General features: G+C 36.9%; 1 protein-coding gene across 1 annotated transcript in view; it reads right to left on the bottom strand.

The window, feature by feature from the left end:
- The window catches only part of LOC114053907 (E3 ubiquitin-protein ligase MIB1), a 144,230-nt gene that overhangs the window by 72,287 nt on the left and 55,753 nt on the right, over nucleotides 1–16,190 (bottom strand). Inside the window, exons 10-11 of the mRNA XM_027877031.1 lie at nucleotides 14,085–14,192; nucleotides 3,736–3,933 (exon numbers count right to left, since the gene is read on the bottom strand). Coding sequence (XP_027732832.1) covers nucleotides 3,736–3,933; nucleotides 14,085–14,192 — 306 coding nt within the window. The remainder of the gene's footprint in view (nucleotides 1–3,735; nucleotides 3,934–14,084; nucleotides 14,193–16,190) is intronic.

Genomic DNA, 16,190 nt, shown 5'->3' with positions numbered 1-16,190 from the left:
GGGAATGTGTACGTACTCTATTATCCACTTGAAGAGAGGTGACTGCCCTTGGGCTGAATAAGAGTTTGCTTAGAGAGACAGGGAGGGCTCAGTAACCCTGGGATAATGGGTAGTGGGCAGGGAAGGTTGTGTTCAAGTGTTATTTATTTTTACTTTATTAATAAGGAAAGTCTTTAGATATTTCTTCAGCCCTGGCTGCTTATAGTGGAAGCAAGAGAAAGCTCAGGATCTGAAGAGTGTGTACATGTGTGTTCTTCGATGTATATGTGTGTATGGCAGGGTATGACTTTGATTATATGAGGAAAGTTAAATATATTTGTGTGTACGAGGATAAGTGCATGTGGGCAGAACCCAGAGAAACTGCAAGGCCACAGACTCTACCACTTATTTCTTTCAGAATTCATGAACAAACTGTCTTTTCTAATGACCCTGACCAGAGATGTGGAAGGAGTTATTTCCAGAGTCTCTATGGTATTTCCCAATCCCTCAGTCAGTCAACTACAGTTCCTACTCAATCTCCAGGACAGGGATTTGAGAGGCCTACCCTCTCTGATCCTTGAATCGGCTTTTTCTTCCCTCCCATTTAGATAACTGGATAAAATATTGAATAAAGCCTACTGGGAAAGTTCTGGGCCAGCTGTCTGTGAGGAAATGCATGCATTCTCTCATGGTCAGACATACAGGATAAGAGTTTACTAAAAAGTTAATGGAGGTGCATGTGCCTCCAAACAACTTTCAAAGACTATAAGTGGCAGAGAAGGTGCTGACTTACATTGGTAAAGGAGTCTTCTCACCAGGGGTTTCCCTATACCAATGAAATCATAGGGTCAATCCATACGTATAGATGTATAGATACCTATATTCCAGTTTTTCTTGAAGGAGGTTCATCTGAATTCATCAAGCTTAAGACACATTCTTTTATCAGGTAGAAAAGCCAATAGGTGATTATTTACATAATCAATCACACACACACACACACACACACACACACTAGAAAGGAAGGTAGATCAATCTTTTATTCTTCCTTGGTAAGATGGTGATAATAGCACCCTTAATGCCCACCTCATACGGTTGTTGTGAAGATTCAGTGAGAAAATGGTGTACGTAAACTATTTTGTAGACCTGAAAAAGTTACATAAATGTCAGCTGTTATTTATGGAAAAACAAGAACCTATAGAATAAGTAAAGAATGGTTAAATGTTTTATCAGTGGGGGCAGGTAGGTGGCGATAGCGCCACAGGTAGGATGGAGCACTGGCCCTTAAGTCAGGAGGACCTGAGTTCAAATGCGGCCTCTGACCAAACACTTGACACTTATCACCTGTGTGACCTTGGGCAAGTGACTTAACCCCAACTGCCTTTAAAAAAAAAAAAGTTTTAACAGTGGAAGAAAATACCTTCACCAATGATGTCACAGCATGTCATAGCACATATTCCTCACCAACCTCTCCCTTTCTCTTACAATCACCTTGCTCTCCTATACCAGAGACATGGGACGTAACAGGTGGCCCCTAGGCACTGTGGAACAAGGTTTTTGGGGTTGAGGCTCTGTTATTCCCCAGAAAAATGAACAGTGAGCTCCTGAGGGCCATGACATAGCAATACCCAGCAGAAAACTTCTATGGCAAACTTAGGAACACAAAAATAGTTTTTCTTACTAGCTACGATTACCTCCTTGGTATTGCTACAATGTAGTCTGGTGGTTCAAGGGGGCAACAAGCAGGGTCTCAGACTGATGTGATCAGCTAACACTGGTGATGGAACCAGACCATGTACCCAGGCAAGATCCTTTAAATAATATTGTTTATTCAAGCCCTACTCATTCTAGTGACTCACATTCTTCCTTTCTTCTATCCCTGTCCTGCCTCACTCCCAGAGAAATTCAAGGTTACTAGGAAAAGGAAAATACTTTGAATAGCTAATTAGAGTGCTGGACTTGGAGTCTGCAAGATCTAAGTTCAAATTCTGCTTCACCAACTTACTAGCTATATCATCCTGGGGTTTTAATTTCCTCATTTGTAAAATATGGATAACAACAGCAACTACCTTACAGAGCTGTTGTAAGGAACAAATGAAATAATATTTGTAAAGAGTTTTATAAATCCTAAAGCTCAATATAAATTAGCTATTATTATTATTGCAAGTGTTCAGAGTTATAATATTATGTGTATAATTGGTATTTGACATTTCGGGAGCAGAAAACTGAACCCCTCCATTAAATGATCTCTGAAGTTTGACAAATTAAGATGAACCCTCTGAGGCACGCAGGTAGGTGGTGCAGTGCATATATATTGCTGGGAATCAGGAAGACTTCAGTTCAAATCTGGCTTTACATACTAGTTGCCTGGCCCTCGGCAAGCCACTTAATCTTTGTTTACCCCAGTTTCCTCAGCTGTAAAATGAAGATAATAAAACCACCTACTTCACATGGTATTCGTGAAACATTCAACACTGTGCTTGGCACAAAGTAGGCTCTCTATAAATGCTTATTTCTTTCCCCTTCTCTTTAAAAAATAGCAATAACAACAACAAAACAACATAGGATAAATCCTTATGACATAAGATAGTCCAAAAAACTGATTTTCTTTTCCATTTGCTTACCAAAGAAATAGTAAACAAGAACCAAACTAGAACTGCCAATTTGACAATTTTAGTTATAGCTAGAAATAAAAGTCAAAGGAATGAAGCTTATGCATTTTATAAGAAGAATATGAATTTTAGTTAAGGTCTGAATCTGAAAAAGGCAGTAAAAATACAAAAAGGTTCACTGAAAATGAGAAAAGAATCAGAAGGAAAATTAATTCTTACTAGTCATTTCTCCTCAGACGGATAAATTCCTACTATGTAAACAATGAGCAGAGGGTATGATGCTATAACAAGAACAACCAACAGCTGAAGTGATTTTATAAGAAAAACCTAAATACAAGTAGGTTGATCAGGACAGTTCACTGATCAATTTGATGTGCTTACAGGGAGTGAGTTTTTATTTGGGATTTTTAATGCATCACCAATTGGAGGATACAGACATGTTCACTGGTCCTCAGCGGGTCTTAGTGATTCGGAAAGAATCCATCGCTCAACCTGCTAGGTTGGGGGCCATCCTTTGATAAAAGAGCTATAAAAAGACAGCTAACAAATGGTTTTTACCTTTTTCCTTTTTCTAAACACAAGAGAATGAACTTTAATCCCTGGGAAGTTCCTATGCATTGTCATAGTAGCACAAGGACTAAGACATCTCAAAACCACAGTTGGTAGCAGCCAGACATGACAGAGAATAATTAGGTTGCTGGACCAAAAACCTTTATACTCTGGGTACTATGGGAAGGCAATGAGAGAGGCATATACTGTACTCCACCATGAAGAAAGATCCAAGTGCTGAGAGATCCTGAATTCATTTTCATAAATCACATTACTAATTGAAATAAGAAGTGGGGCTGATAAAAGATGCAAGGTTTTAAATAATTTTCAAAAATTCTCAGCAAACCTACTCTATACCTTCTGCTAATATATCCTAAGAGAAACACTATATTCTAAGACAGAGAAATACTATATTCTAAGACAAACTATTTGCCAATTTTAGTATGTATTCCTCAATATTTTCCATTTCACACTTTTTAAAGCTTTATAGAGAGAAATCTTATAAGAACAGAATAGATCATTTACTACTAAAATCTAAGATAATCACTTTATGAAGATCTTAACTATATCTAAGGAAATGTTTCAAAACCCATTTTACCTGAAGACTTGGATGACAGCCAAAGTCCAGTAACGTCTTCACAACTTGAAGGTGACCTTTATTCACAGCAATATGAAGTGGAGTCTGTCTGCGTTTATTTCGAGCATTCAGATCTGCACTACCTCTGTGTAGCACTTCTATGACAGCACCTTCATCTCCAAAAGCTGCATGGTGAACAGCTCTATCTCCATCTTTATCCTAAACATTAAAAAATAAATACTTTTGCATTAGGCAAACATTTTTACAGAGCAAAATAACTAAAATTTGCTAAAGAGTAAGCCAATAATAGCTTGTAAATGAAAATGAAGTGTCCTCATGTCCTAAACTGGATTCTAACTTTGATAATTAAATTTCAAATATAAAAGGGTGACTAGAGCCAGACACTGTATGTTTACAGTAAAAGACTACATCTTTTTTTATAAAGCATAAAAACAATGCCTTATTTTTCCTTCCTACTTTAGGCATTTTAGGATATAAGTCTTGATATCATGTCATAGCAAAACCCCCAATGAATCATGTTTTAAAATGCTGTCCTAATGATTTTAGATACATTCAGGAAAAAATGACCATTATTGCACAAAGAGTTGAAGTGATAAAAGGCATTTAAAAAAAAAAAAACCTTTTAAAAGCACTAAATACCATACCATCTATCATACAATTTCAGTTGAAAAACATGAATACCTCATATTAAATAACAAAGAGCTTGATTTAAAATTTAAAATTTTAAAATTTTAAAGTATAGTACAGAAACTTAAAAAATCCAATGAATCCTTTTGTAAAGTAGAATCATTCTACAATGAACTTGCCAAGCCCAATGTATCTATTTGTAAGACTGAATTTTTCTACCTTAGAATAGATCACTTACAAGGAAAGCATAAATGACAAAATACATGCCAAAGAGAAGCCTCAGTTTCCTTGTTTGATATGGATGAAGAGAGACATTTCCAGCACAGTGCATTTATATTCCTATGTCACAAATTTCAACAACAAATACTGAGGCATATAGCTTTATACTTTCTTTAAAGCATTTCTTCAATCTTTACACCTGTCTAACGAGAGTATTCTTTCTTTCCACCCCCAAGACATAAGGCTTTACCAAGTCAGATCACCCAATAACAAACAGTAACCAAGCATTTTTCTGGACTCTTGACTCTCCCTTCAGCCCATGCATCCATTCAGTTACAAAATCTTGCTGTTTCTCTACCTCCCCAGGACGTATCTATCATCTTACCTGTTCCCTCTGCTCATACAGCTACCCCCTTAGTTCAAGTCCTCTCATCACCTCTTGCCTAGTTTATTGCAACAGTCTTTTAACCGGTCTCCCTACCTCAAGTCTCTGTCCACTCAGACCATCCTAGCATTCTCCTTAAGCACAGATTTCACTATCACTCCCCTCCTCAACCAATACCACTGGCTTCCTATTGCCTCTAGAATCAAATATAAACTCCTTTGTTTAGCTTTTAAGACCCCTCACAACTTGGTCTCAATCTATTTTTCCAGTCTCAATAGACATTACTCCTCCCTATCACATTACTCAATCCAGTCAAATTGGCTTTTTCCGACTCTACACACGCAACACTCCGTCTCTCTTTGCTTTTGCACTAGCCATGCCAAACGCCTGGAATACACTCCCTTCTCACCTCTGCCTCACAGTACTGCTTTTTTTTTTTAAACATCTCCTTTCATTTTTTAAAATTTATTTTTAGTTTTCAACATTTACCTCCACAAGATTTTGAGTTCCAAATTTTCACCCCATCTCGCCCCTTCCCCCACCCCAAGATGGCATACATTCTAAATATCCCTTTCCCTGGTCTGCCCTCCCTTCTATCTCTCCCCCCCTTCTCTTATCCCTTTCCCCTTCTATTTTCCTGTAGGGCAGGATAGATTTCTGTACCCCATTTCCTGTATTTCTTATTTCCCAGTTGCATGTGAAAACATTTTTTTAAACGTGTTTTTAAAACTTTGGGTTCCAAATTTTCTCCCGTCCTCCCTCCCCACCCACCCTCATTGATAAGGCAAACAACTCAATATGGGTTATACATGTACAGTTGTGCAAAACACTTCGGTAGCAGTCATGTTGTGAAAAACTAACTCTGTTTCCCTTAATCGTATCCCACCCCCTCATTTATTCTATTCTTTCTTTTGGCCCTGTCCCTCCTCAGAAGTATTTGCTTCTGATTACCCCCTTCCCCAATCTGCCCTCCTCTCTATCATCCCCCTGTTCTCTTGTCCCTTTCTCCCCCTATTTTCCTGTAGGGTAAGACAGATTGCCATACCCAGTTGAGTGTGTATGTTATTCCCTCCTTATGCCAAATCCTATGAGAATAAGATTCACTCATTCCCTCTCACCTTCCCCCATTTCCCCTCCACTGTAAGAGCCTTTTCTTTTCTGTTTTTTTTTTGTGAGATAATTTACCCCATTCTATCTCTCCCTTTCTCCTTCTCCCAGTATAATCCACTCTCATCCCTTAATTTTATTCTCTAGATATGACCCCTTCATCTTCAACTCAGCCTGTGCCCTCTATCTATCTATATCTATCTCTCTCTCTATATATACCTACATATAATTTTTCCCTCCAACTACCCTAATACTGACAAAGGTCTCATGAGTTATAAATAACATCTTTCCATGCAGGAATGTAAACAGTTCAACCTTAATAAGTCTCTCATCATTCGTCTTTCCTGTTTACCTCTTCATGTTCTACTTGAGTCTTATATTTGAAAGTCAAATTTTCTATTCAGCTCTGGTCTTTTCATCAAGAATGCTTGAAAGTCCTCTATTTCAATGAATGACCATTTTCTCCCCTGAAGGATTATACTCAGTTTTGCTGGGTAGATGATTCTTGGTTGTAATTCTATCTCCTTTGCCTGCCGGAATATTCTATTCCCTGCCCTCTGGTCCCTTAATGTAGAAGCTGCTAACTCTTGTGTTATCCTGATTGTGTTTCTACAATATTTGAATTGTTTCTTTCTGGCTGCTTGTAATATTTTCTCCTTGACCTGGGAACTCTGGAATTTGGCTACAATATTCCTAGGAGTTTTCCTTTGGGGATCTCTTTCAGGAGGAGATCGGTAGATTCTTTCAATTTCTATTTTGCCCTCTGGTTCTAAAATATTAGGGCAGTTTTCCTTGATAATTTCTTTTTTGGTTTGGTTTTTGTTTTTGGGCAATTGGGGTTAAGTGACTTGCCCAGGGTCACACAGCTAGTAAGTGTCAAGTGTTTGGTCTGAGGCCGGATTTGAACTCAGGTCCTCCTAACTTCAGGGCCGGTGCTCTATCCATCGCGCCACCTAGCTGTCCCAAAATATTGGAATGGTTTGCTATTTTCTTCTCCGGTTTTTTTTTTTTTTTTTGCAAGGCAATTGAGGTTAAGCGCCCAGGGTCACACAGCTAGTGAGTATCATATGCCTGAGGCCAAAGTTGAACTCAGGTCCCCCAGACTCCAGGGTCAGTGCTCTATCCACTGCGCCATCTAGTTGCCCCTGATAATTTCTTAAAGGATGATGTCTAGGCTCTGTTTTTGATCATGGCTTTCAGATAGTCCAATAATTTTTAAATTCTCTCTCCTGGATCTATTTTCCAGGTCTGTTGTTTTTCCAATGCGATATTTCACATTGTTTTCTAATTTTTCATTCTTTTAGATTTATTTTACAGTGTCTTGATTTCTCATAAAGTCACTAGCTTCCAATTGCTCTATTCTAATTTTTAAGGAAGTATTTTCTTCAGTAAGCTTTTGGACTTACTTTTCCATTTGGCCAATTTTGCTTTTTAGGGCATTCTTCTCCTCATTGGCTTTTTGTACTTCTTTTGCCATTTGGGTTAGGCTATTTTTTAAGGTGTTATTTTCTTCAGTATTTTTTTGGGTCTCCTTTAGCAAGCTGTTGACTTGTTTTTCATGATTTTCTTGTATCACTCTCATTTCTCTTCCCAATTTTTCCTCTACTTCTCTTACTTGCTTCTCAAAATCCTTTTTGAGCTCTTCCAAGGCCTTGGACTGATTCATATTTTTCTTGGAGGCTTTGGATATAGGAGCTTTGACTTTGTTGTCTTCTTCTGGTTGTATGTTTCGATCTTCTTTGTTACCAAAAAAAGATTCTATGGTCTGACACTTCTTGCGAGGTTTGCTCATGATCCCAGCCAATTACTTGAGTTATAAACCTTTTATTAAGGTAGAGGTCTGCTTCCAATGTGGAGAATGTACTGTTCCAAGCTTTGGGGGTTTGTACAGCTGTTTTCAGAGGTACTTCTAGGAACCTGTAAATTTTCAGTTCTTCCAAGGTGGTACGATAAGAGGCGAGATGTTTACTCTTTTCCTGGCTTGTGCTCTGGTCTATGAGTGACCACAAACACTCTTTTCTATCTTGGAACTGTGAGGAGGATTTCCTCTCGGGAACTGGGGCTAGGACCCTGCTCTTCTCTCTCTCGCCGCAGAAACAGACTTTTCCCACTGACCTCCTAAGTTGTCTTTGGCATTCATGGGTTGAGAAGTCTGAAAACCGCCACAGCTGTCCGCGATTCAGTCCTCTGAGGCCTGCTCCAGGGTCGCTGCGGCCTGCGCGCCCACGCCGTTCTGCACTCCTCTCCCAGCCCAGCATGATATACTTTTCTGATCAACCATCCAGGTTGTCTTGGGCTAGAAATTTGTTTCTGTCTTTTTGTGGGTTCTGCTGCTTTAGAATTTGTTTAAAGCCATTTTTTTTATTGGTATTTGGAGGGGTTTGGGGGAGAACTCAAGCAAGTCACTGCTTTTACTCCACCATCTTGGTTCCACCCAGCACTGCTCTTCTTTTAAGAAATAGCCTTTCTTATTGCCCCTAATGCTAACACCCACCCTCACAAACTACCTTGTACTTAACAACCTTGTTTAAGTTTGTATGTTAACTTTATATTGATTTTTATTTACATATGTACTTTTTATGTCCCCATTAGAAGATAAGCTCCTTGGCAAGTAGGTATTTTGTTGTTTGCATTCTTAGTGCAATGCCCAGCAAAATGCCTGACACAGAGTAAATGCTTCATAAAGACCGCTAACTGACTGAAGATTGAAATATTTAATTTAGCATAGGGAGCTAGGTGGTACAATAGACAGGGTGCTGGGCCTGAAGTCAAGAAGACCTAAGTTCAAATCTGGCCTCAGTACTTACTAGCTGTGAGATCCTGGGCAAGTCATTTAACCCGTGCTTCAGTTTCCTCATCTGAAAAATGGGGATAACAACAGGACCTCCCAGTGTTGTTGTGAGGATGCAATATTATTTGTAAAGTGCTAAAAGACTGCAACTAAGTTCCTTTTTCTAGCTCCTCTGAGTTAGAGAGACAGCCTTACCCTACTTTACTTCTTCCCAAACCTTTTATAATTTCTATTGCTCTCCTGAGTAGTCACTTCAAATTCTCCAGGTGTAAAAATAAAGTTCAGTATTAGCTCACAGGACAACATGGAAGAAAAAACAATAATTGCCTTCTAAGGGGTCACCCTCAAGAAACTGGGGATATAGCCCCAACATCCTAAGTTCCCATCATCTAGTATTCAAAAATTTATTTAAAATCTTCTTAAACTTTTTTTGCATTCTCACACTATACACTACCTCTCTAGATGAGTTGCAGATCCAATACAATAATCTTGGACTCTCATTCCATCTCAGAAATCCTTCTGTTATACCCATATTTCTCCCTGCCTCTAAAAATGCAATCCTCACACTCTACACATTCAACAGATGTTTTTGTCTCCTACTTTCACAAGTCTGAGGCCACTCAGCAGAGGTCTCCTCTAGCTGAGAGGAAGAAGTGCCAATGTTCCTGCTAAGAGTATGTATACTTGTGCCATCGATTCCATTCTGTGCTATTCTCTTTAAAGACTTTGTTCCAACAGTTATTATTTATCTCGTCCAGTCTCTTCATCTCCACTGACTCCTTACAACATGCCTACAAACATGCAAAAAAAAAAAAAATCCCACCTCTAATTCTCAAAATCATCTGTTGTTCCTTCCTCCTTCATTCACTGACTGACCCATCTAATTCCTTCCCTTCCCTGCCAAAGTTCTTAAACAAGCCAGTTAAAACTATTTCCTTCACTTTCTCATCATTCAACCTCTACTTAACCCCACTGCAATCAAACTTCCAATCCCCCAGCCAATAGTAATCTGTCCTTCTGTCCCATGGTTCACCAATGACCAACTAGCTGACAAATCAAAACTCCTGTTTTAGTCCAAATCTTTTGCACCCTTTGCGTAAATAGAATCCAACCCTTCTCAAGGAAGCCTTCCTCATACCCTCTAGCTGATCACTAATGGCCTTTTCCCACCTGAAATATCATACCAAATTTAGCCTGGTCTTCTCTTATATAATTATCATTACTATTTTGTTTTATAGTAACTTACGTAAGATGAAAGGTAAACATGGTGTTCTGGACAGACATTTGTAAACTTAAAACTGATAAATGTGAGGTAATATTACAATAGGAAAGGGTGGTGAAAAAAGTCAGGAGAAACCCAGGTTTGAATCCTGGCCCTGACACTCACTATACTTACTGATTATATAACTTTGAGGAAATTACAATCTCTCTGAGCCTGTTTTCTCTTCTATAAAATGAAAATAATACTTTCCATATCTCCCTTATAGGGCTGTTACAAGAGCAAAAGCATTCTGAAAACCTTAAGGTACCATAATACCATAAGTTTGCTTAGTTTTTACACTACTGTTATATAGATTCCTACCTAGTCTCTTAGGCCCATGAGAAAAAGCCCCAGGGTTAGTCTACACTGTGATGTGCAGGATTTACAGAGCACTTGGATTCAGGCCACACAACTGCTACTTGAGGGACCCTGATCAAGTCACTTCTCTTGAGCCTGTTTCCTCAACAGGAATAGAAGGAGATTAGACTCATCTCCAACATCCCTTCTAGCTCAAAGTCTATAGACCCATGATCAGGAACTATACAATAAAATGTGTTTCTGGAATTAAATTCTACATCAGTATGCATATAACTGCAACACTTTTATAGCAACTCAGTTTTGTGTCCTAAATAGCACTTGGTTAGAACCTAGCTGAAGGTTTTTTTAAAGGCTAAAATGATGTGCTTTTGTCCCATCTCACTGTGTATCATGGTTAGTACTACTTTCATTTGTTATGAGGCATATCGACAATTTGATGGGCCTAAAATTAGTATACTTATACAGCTAAGCTATCTTTTCACAGTCTCCACAACAGTTTTAACCTATATATTAAAAGGAAAATAATATGAAATCTTACTGTACTGAAAAGGAAAGGTAAATACCAAGACACAAACAATTTCTCAGTATAGATCTTTGAATTTTCCCTAAAGAGAAACAGCAAAGAATAATCATTCTATAACTGACCCCTCAAAATTTTAAATTTACCAAATTATTTGGTTTACTAATATTTCCCAAACCAAATTAAAAATTTTAAATGGTAACCAATATTATATGGAAAATCTAAAAGGTTAAAGGTTAGATACTTAATTCAGCAAAGAGCAAACATTTATTCAGTGCCTACCATACACGCTAGGCCCCAATGCTAATCATAAAGACAAAATGGAGAAACAAAATAAAAACAAAACAGCAAGAAAGGAAAGAGTTAAAGACAGATCCAAGGCTATCAACCTAGGTGACTAAATTAATAAATCAAAAGGTAGACAAAATCTCAAGATATTTTTTATTGTGTTGCTGATGTCACTTCTTACAATGTAAAAAGGAATGAACTGTTAACAGACTTACCAAGTTTATTGGAATTATAAAAATGCAAAAATTTATATTTTTCACAAAATGAAAAAGTTATAATGTTGTTTGATTAATGGTTAAAAAAAATAATGCTCATACCTAGACAAAGAAAAACGTTTTTAATAGCATGGAACTATCTGTTCTGGTGAAAATTCGTTGCTTTTTAAAAATTTGCTATTAAAGAATATTTTAGATTTTTTTAATCATATTCATAAATATTTTTCGTTTTTGTGTCATATCTGTTCTATTGCCTCTAGTCTATTTTCAAAGAAAAAAAAATAACTGAAAATACTAAAGAGGGACCAACCTTAAGACTGTGCCATACATTCCATTTCTCTCCTAGTAACTTCAGATTTCCTACAGTGAGATATTATTCTATACCATTTCTCATAGAGTAACTTTACTCCCAGTCATTCTCTTTGCTTTAATAGTAGCTAAGCAATTCAGTCTGTATTTGAGACTCCATTAAAAAAAAACAAACCCCCCCTTTTTTTTTTGGCAGGGAGCCCCACGCAATGGGGTTAAATGACTTGCCCAGGGTCACACAGCTAGTAAGTGTCAAAAGTCTGAGGCCACATTTGAAGTCAGGTCCTTCTGACTGCAGGGCTGGTGCTCTATCCACTGCACCACCCAGCTACCCCCTAAAAAGGACCCATTTTTAAAGAATTATGACAACTATTCTCTTTATGTTCAAAACCACAGGATACACCTCAGCCCCTTGTTGTTTTCTGTTCAGTTAAATAAAAGCAAAGCACATCAGGTGCCATCACCCACATCATTCAAAAACTCCAATCCTGGCAGCATATACAAATTTATCAAAAGCCTACATGCTGCCAGTCTTAATAACATAATTCAAAATCAGACAATTAACCTTTTTTATTCTTTAAAAAAAATTAAGCATAAAAGGAACTCAGCTTTACTGCCTTTTATATTATTAGTTGAAACAACAAGGTTTTTTATCTACTTTGAAACTACTCAAATTATAATGGAGTCTTGTCTATAAAGATTCTTACCTCACATCCCAGATCAAAATGAAATAAAATTATGTAATCCTTCTCCTCTTAGTTAAAACTGAAGTTATTTTAAATATCTTTACAATCACCATAAAAAAATCTAGTGATTTTGATTAATGAAAAAAGAAAAAGATGAATATTACTAAAGCAAACGTACACTGTATGTGCAACTATCAAAAAATAATAAATAGTATTACAATGGCACAATATGAAGCAACTGAAGCAATATCTCCCAATTCAAGGCAATCAATGTTTGCGGGACTAGAACCTTAAATCTTAAATCACCACCATTATAAACCCTCAGAAAAAAAAAAAAAGGTGACTTTTTTTTAGCTAAAGATGACCACAAAACCTGCAAGAAGTGTGATGTGCTTTCCCACTTTTAGGACACTATAGATTGATTTTTCATTATTAACATTACACAACAGTTTCACATTCAAAAAGTAAAGCTTCAGCAAAGGAACCCACTTAGTTAAATGATACTGCTCTTTAAACAAGGTGTTGAAATAACCTAAACTATACCAGACAATAAAGAAAAAGATGACTCATTCCTAAATGAGCCTAAAGAAGATATGCCAACACAGGTCAATACGATTTTAGCAGGAAGAAAAGTGATAACGACAAAAACAAAGTTATTCTCTTCCTCATCACATTAAGCAGAAGTCATATCTGGATAAAAAATTTCTAGAGATAAACTTAGCTAAAGTTGTAATAAATTAGAAGGATAAGATATTTGATATACACTACCTTCAATCTCTGCTAATATAAGGAAACAATGATGTGGAATAAAAAGATACCCACTGAGCCTATCACTGGAATGCTAGAAGGCTCTCACACTTGGAGCAGGTTTTGGGTAACAGCTGTTCCTGGGGCAGCTAGGTGGCACAGTGAATAGAGCTCCAGCCTTGGAGTCAGGAGGACTTGAGTTCAAATTCAGCCTCAGACACTTAAGACTTACTAGCTGTGTGACCCTGGGCAAGTCACTTAACCCCAATTACCTCACCAAAAAGAAAAAAACAAAGTCAGGAAGACCTTAGTTCAGATCCTAGGTCAGACACTTATTAGCTGTGTGACCCTGATCAAGTTCTAACTTCTATTTCCCTACCTGTAAAATGAGGATAATAATATCACCTACCTAACAGGGTTGTTGTAAGGATCATATGAGTTAACATAGTAAAGTACTTTGCAAACCTTGAAGAACTACATAAATGCTAGGATTATTTCTTTCCTAGTCTTCCTTGATCTTAGAGCCTTGCCTCAATTTTACCTCAAATTTATGCTGCACATATCTTGTTTATTGTACACTGCTATTTGTATGGCCCACTCCTATAGGACTCGGAGCTTCTTGAGAGCAGGAATTGTTCTCTTGGGGATTTTTTACGGGATGAGAGGAGGTGTCTTTGTATGCCCAGCATTTAGCACGTGGGAGGCACTTAATAAATGCTTACTGACTTGACTTTCTAAAATAATCAAAAAGTGCTGATGGCCCTGAGGTGAAAAGTAAAAATAAAATTGATATAGTTACAGGAATAGGAGCATATAATTCAACTATAATCTTTTCACATATGCCTATATTTTTGTGGAGACTAGTTATTTAATTACCTCTGCTTCTACATCCACATTTTGCTTCAAAAGCAGTTTTAAAATGTCAACATGTCCATTCTGACTAGCAGCTTGCATGGCAGTGTGTCCAGCACATTGTCCATTTACCTGAAAAAACAAAATAAAATGAATGTTAGGATATCCAAGCATAACTCTAACCTCCCAAAAGATAGTACATGCAATGGTTTCTAAAATTCTAAAATGTCAGTTATCTTCACATATCTGTGATTACACAGGCTAATTCTTTTTTAATAGTCACAAATTCAGGGTGAATAGAGTATGAAGAAAAGTTTTTGATACTATCCTTATTTTTTCATTTATATTCTTAAATTTGAGCTATGTTTCTATCATGGAAGTAAATAGGATATTTGTTATTTTACAAATTTGTTATTTTATAAATTTTTAAAGCAAACTGCAAATAATAGAATTCACACTTTCAAGTCTCATCTTTTTTGCTTTATTTGAATACACTTTTGTTGGTGGTTACTAAGTTTAAGAGTAAATAATTTTTTTGAAGTTTTTAAATAGAAAACTTTTCATGAAGAACAGTTTGAGTTGTAGGATCTCTACCATATCATGCTGATCTAGCCACAATAATATCAAGAGTAATGGGGGCTGGGATTCTATTCCCACGCATATTCACTTCTAGAATCTGAAATCAATACCCTTTTTAAAAGCAACAAAACCAACAAAAATTTGACAGCACAGCATGAGAGTTACAGTGGGCACTCTAGCTGTTTTTTAATATGGTGACATGTTCACAGTAAATACTTAATAAATGTCTATTGACTGACTGCTTTTAGCTAGTTTTGCATTAGAAGGGGGTTGGAATGGGTAAAATGTACAGGTATATCTCATTTTAGCAAACAGATAACAACACGCTAGAGAACTTGGCTGAAGAGCAAACTCTATTTTCCCACTGCTTTCTATTAATAAAATTGGTTATGTTATAAATAAGCTCTAGAAAAACAGAAGGGGAGAAAATAGAGGGGAAAAAAAAACCCCAACTATGTTTCACAGGGCTTCTCTACTGAAAGCCAACAGTTTACAGGCAAACAAATATCCTCTCGTCATGAGTTTCTCTTGCAGAAAACCACTGGCTTTGTTGCCACAAACACTATGAGAAGGGTCATAATGCCTAACTTCCTTTATAGGCAACTGCATTTTGTGACAGCTACCTATGAAAAGTTTAGTAAGGTTAAGAATCAACTATGTCTGCTTAAACAACAGATTCACTCAAATCACTCACTGAGGCATTATAGCACAGGTCTGTGACCAAAAAAACCCTATTATTATATAGTCTCTGCCTCTTATTGCCATTTGTAACTGCTATCATTCCCTAAACCATAAACAAACAAGTAGCTATGATATTACTCTCCTTAATCACTATTCTTTAAACCATGAGTATAGAAATGAAGGAATTATATATTTTTCTAGAAGCCACCAAAAGAATATAATTATGATGTACAAAGGGACATTCTTTGTAGTTATGACTTCGTAAGAGGTAAATTCCTACATTTATTACACTGGAGGAAACTCAAAGTGTTTATAAAACTTCTCTTCCTCTCTTAAATTTGAGAGACTCAACTGTGTCACAGCAAATATAATGAATGATTTTGTCATTTGCCATCACTACTAACCTCATCTCACCTAATGGCTATACTCTAAAATTTCCTAAAGAGTGTGATGAGGACCCCTGGGGGACCAAGGAGTTACTGCAAGAGATACTTAATTCTACATATGCACCAAGCCGCCATTTATTTATTTATTTATTTAGCTCCATAAAAATACACAATATTTGTAATGGGGCTTTTGTAAACAATTTTATATTAATACTGCTTCCTTTTTTCTAAATGGAAAAGAAATTTCTTTGCCCTTTGGGAATAAGCATGACATTATCTTTGGACAAGACGCCCCTCTCAAAGTAGGCCATCTGAGTTACTAAGATTTCATGAGGCCCTTCTTATGGAAATATACATTTTAATTGGATTAAATTAAAATATCACAGTGGAACTGGATTATGTTATAGTGAAAGACAAAATGCAGTCAATGGAATTTAGTCATCTATTTTCTCAATGGATGTTAACAGTACAAATAATAGATCAT

Source organism: Vombatus ursinus, unplaced genomic scaffold (genome assembly GCF_900497805.2).
Source record: "Vombatus ursinus unplaced genomic scaffold, bare-nosed wombat genome assembly UNPS02014812.1, whole genome shotgun sequence".
Taxonomy (NCBI): domain Eukaryota; kingdom Metazoa; phylum Chordata; class Mammalia; order Diprotodontia; family Vombatidae; genus Vombatus; species Vombatus ursinus.
This window is presented reverse-complemented; position numbering and strand designations above follow the sequence as displayed.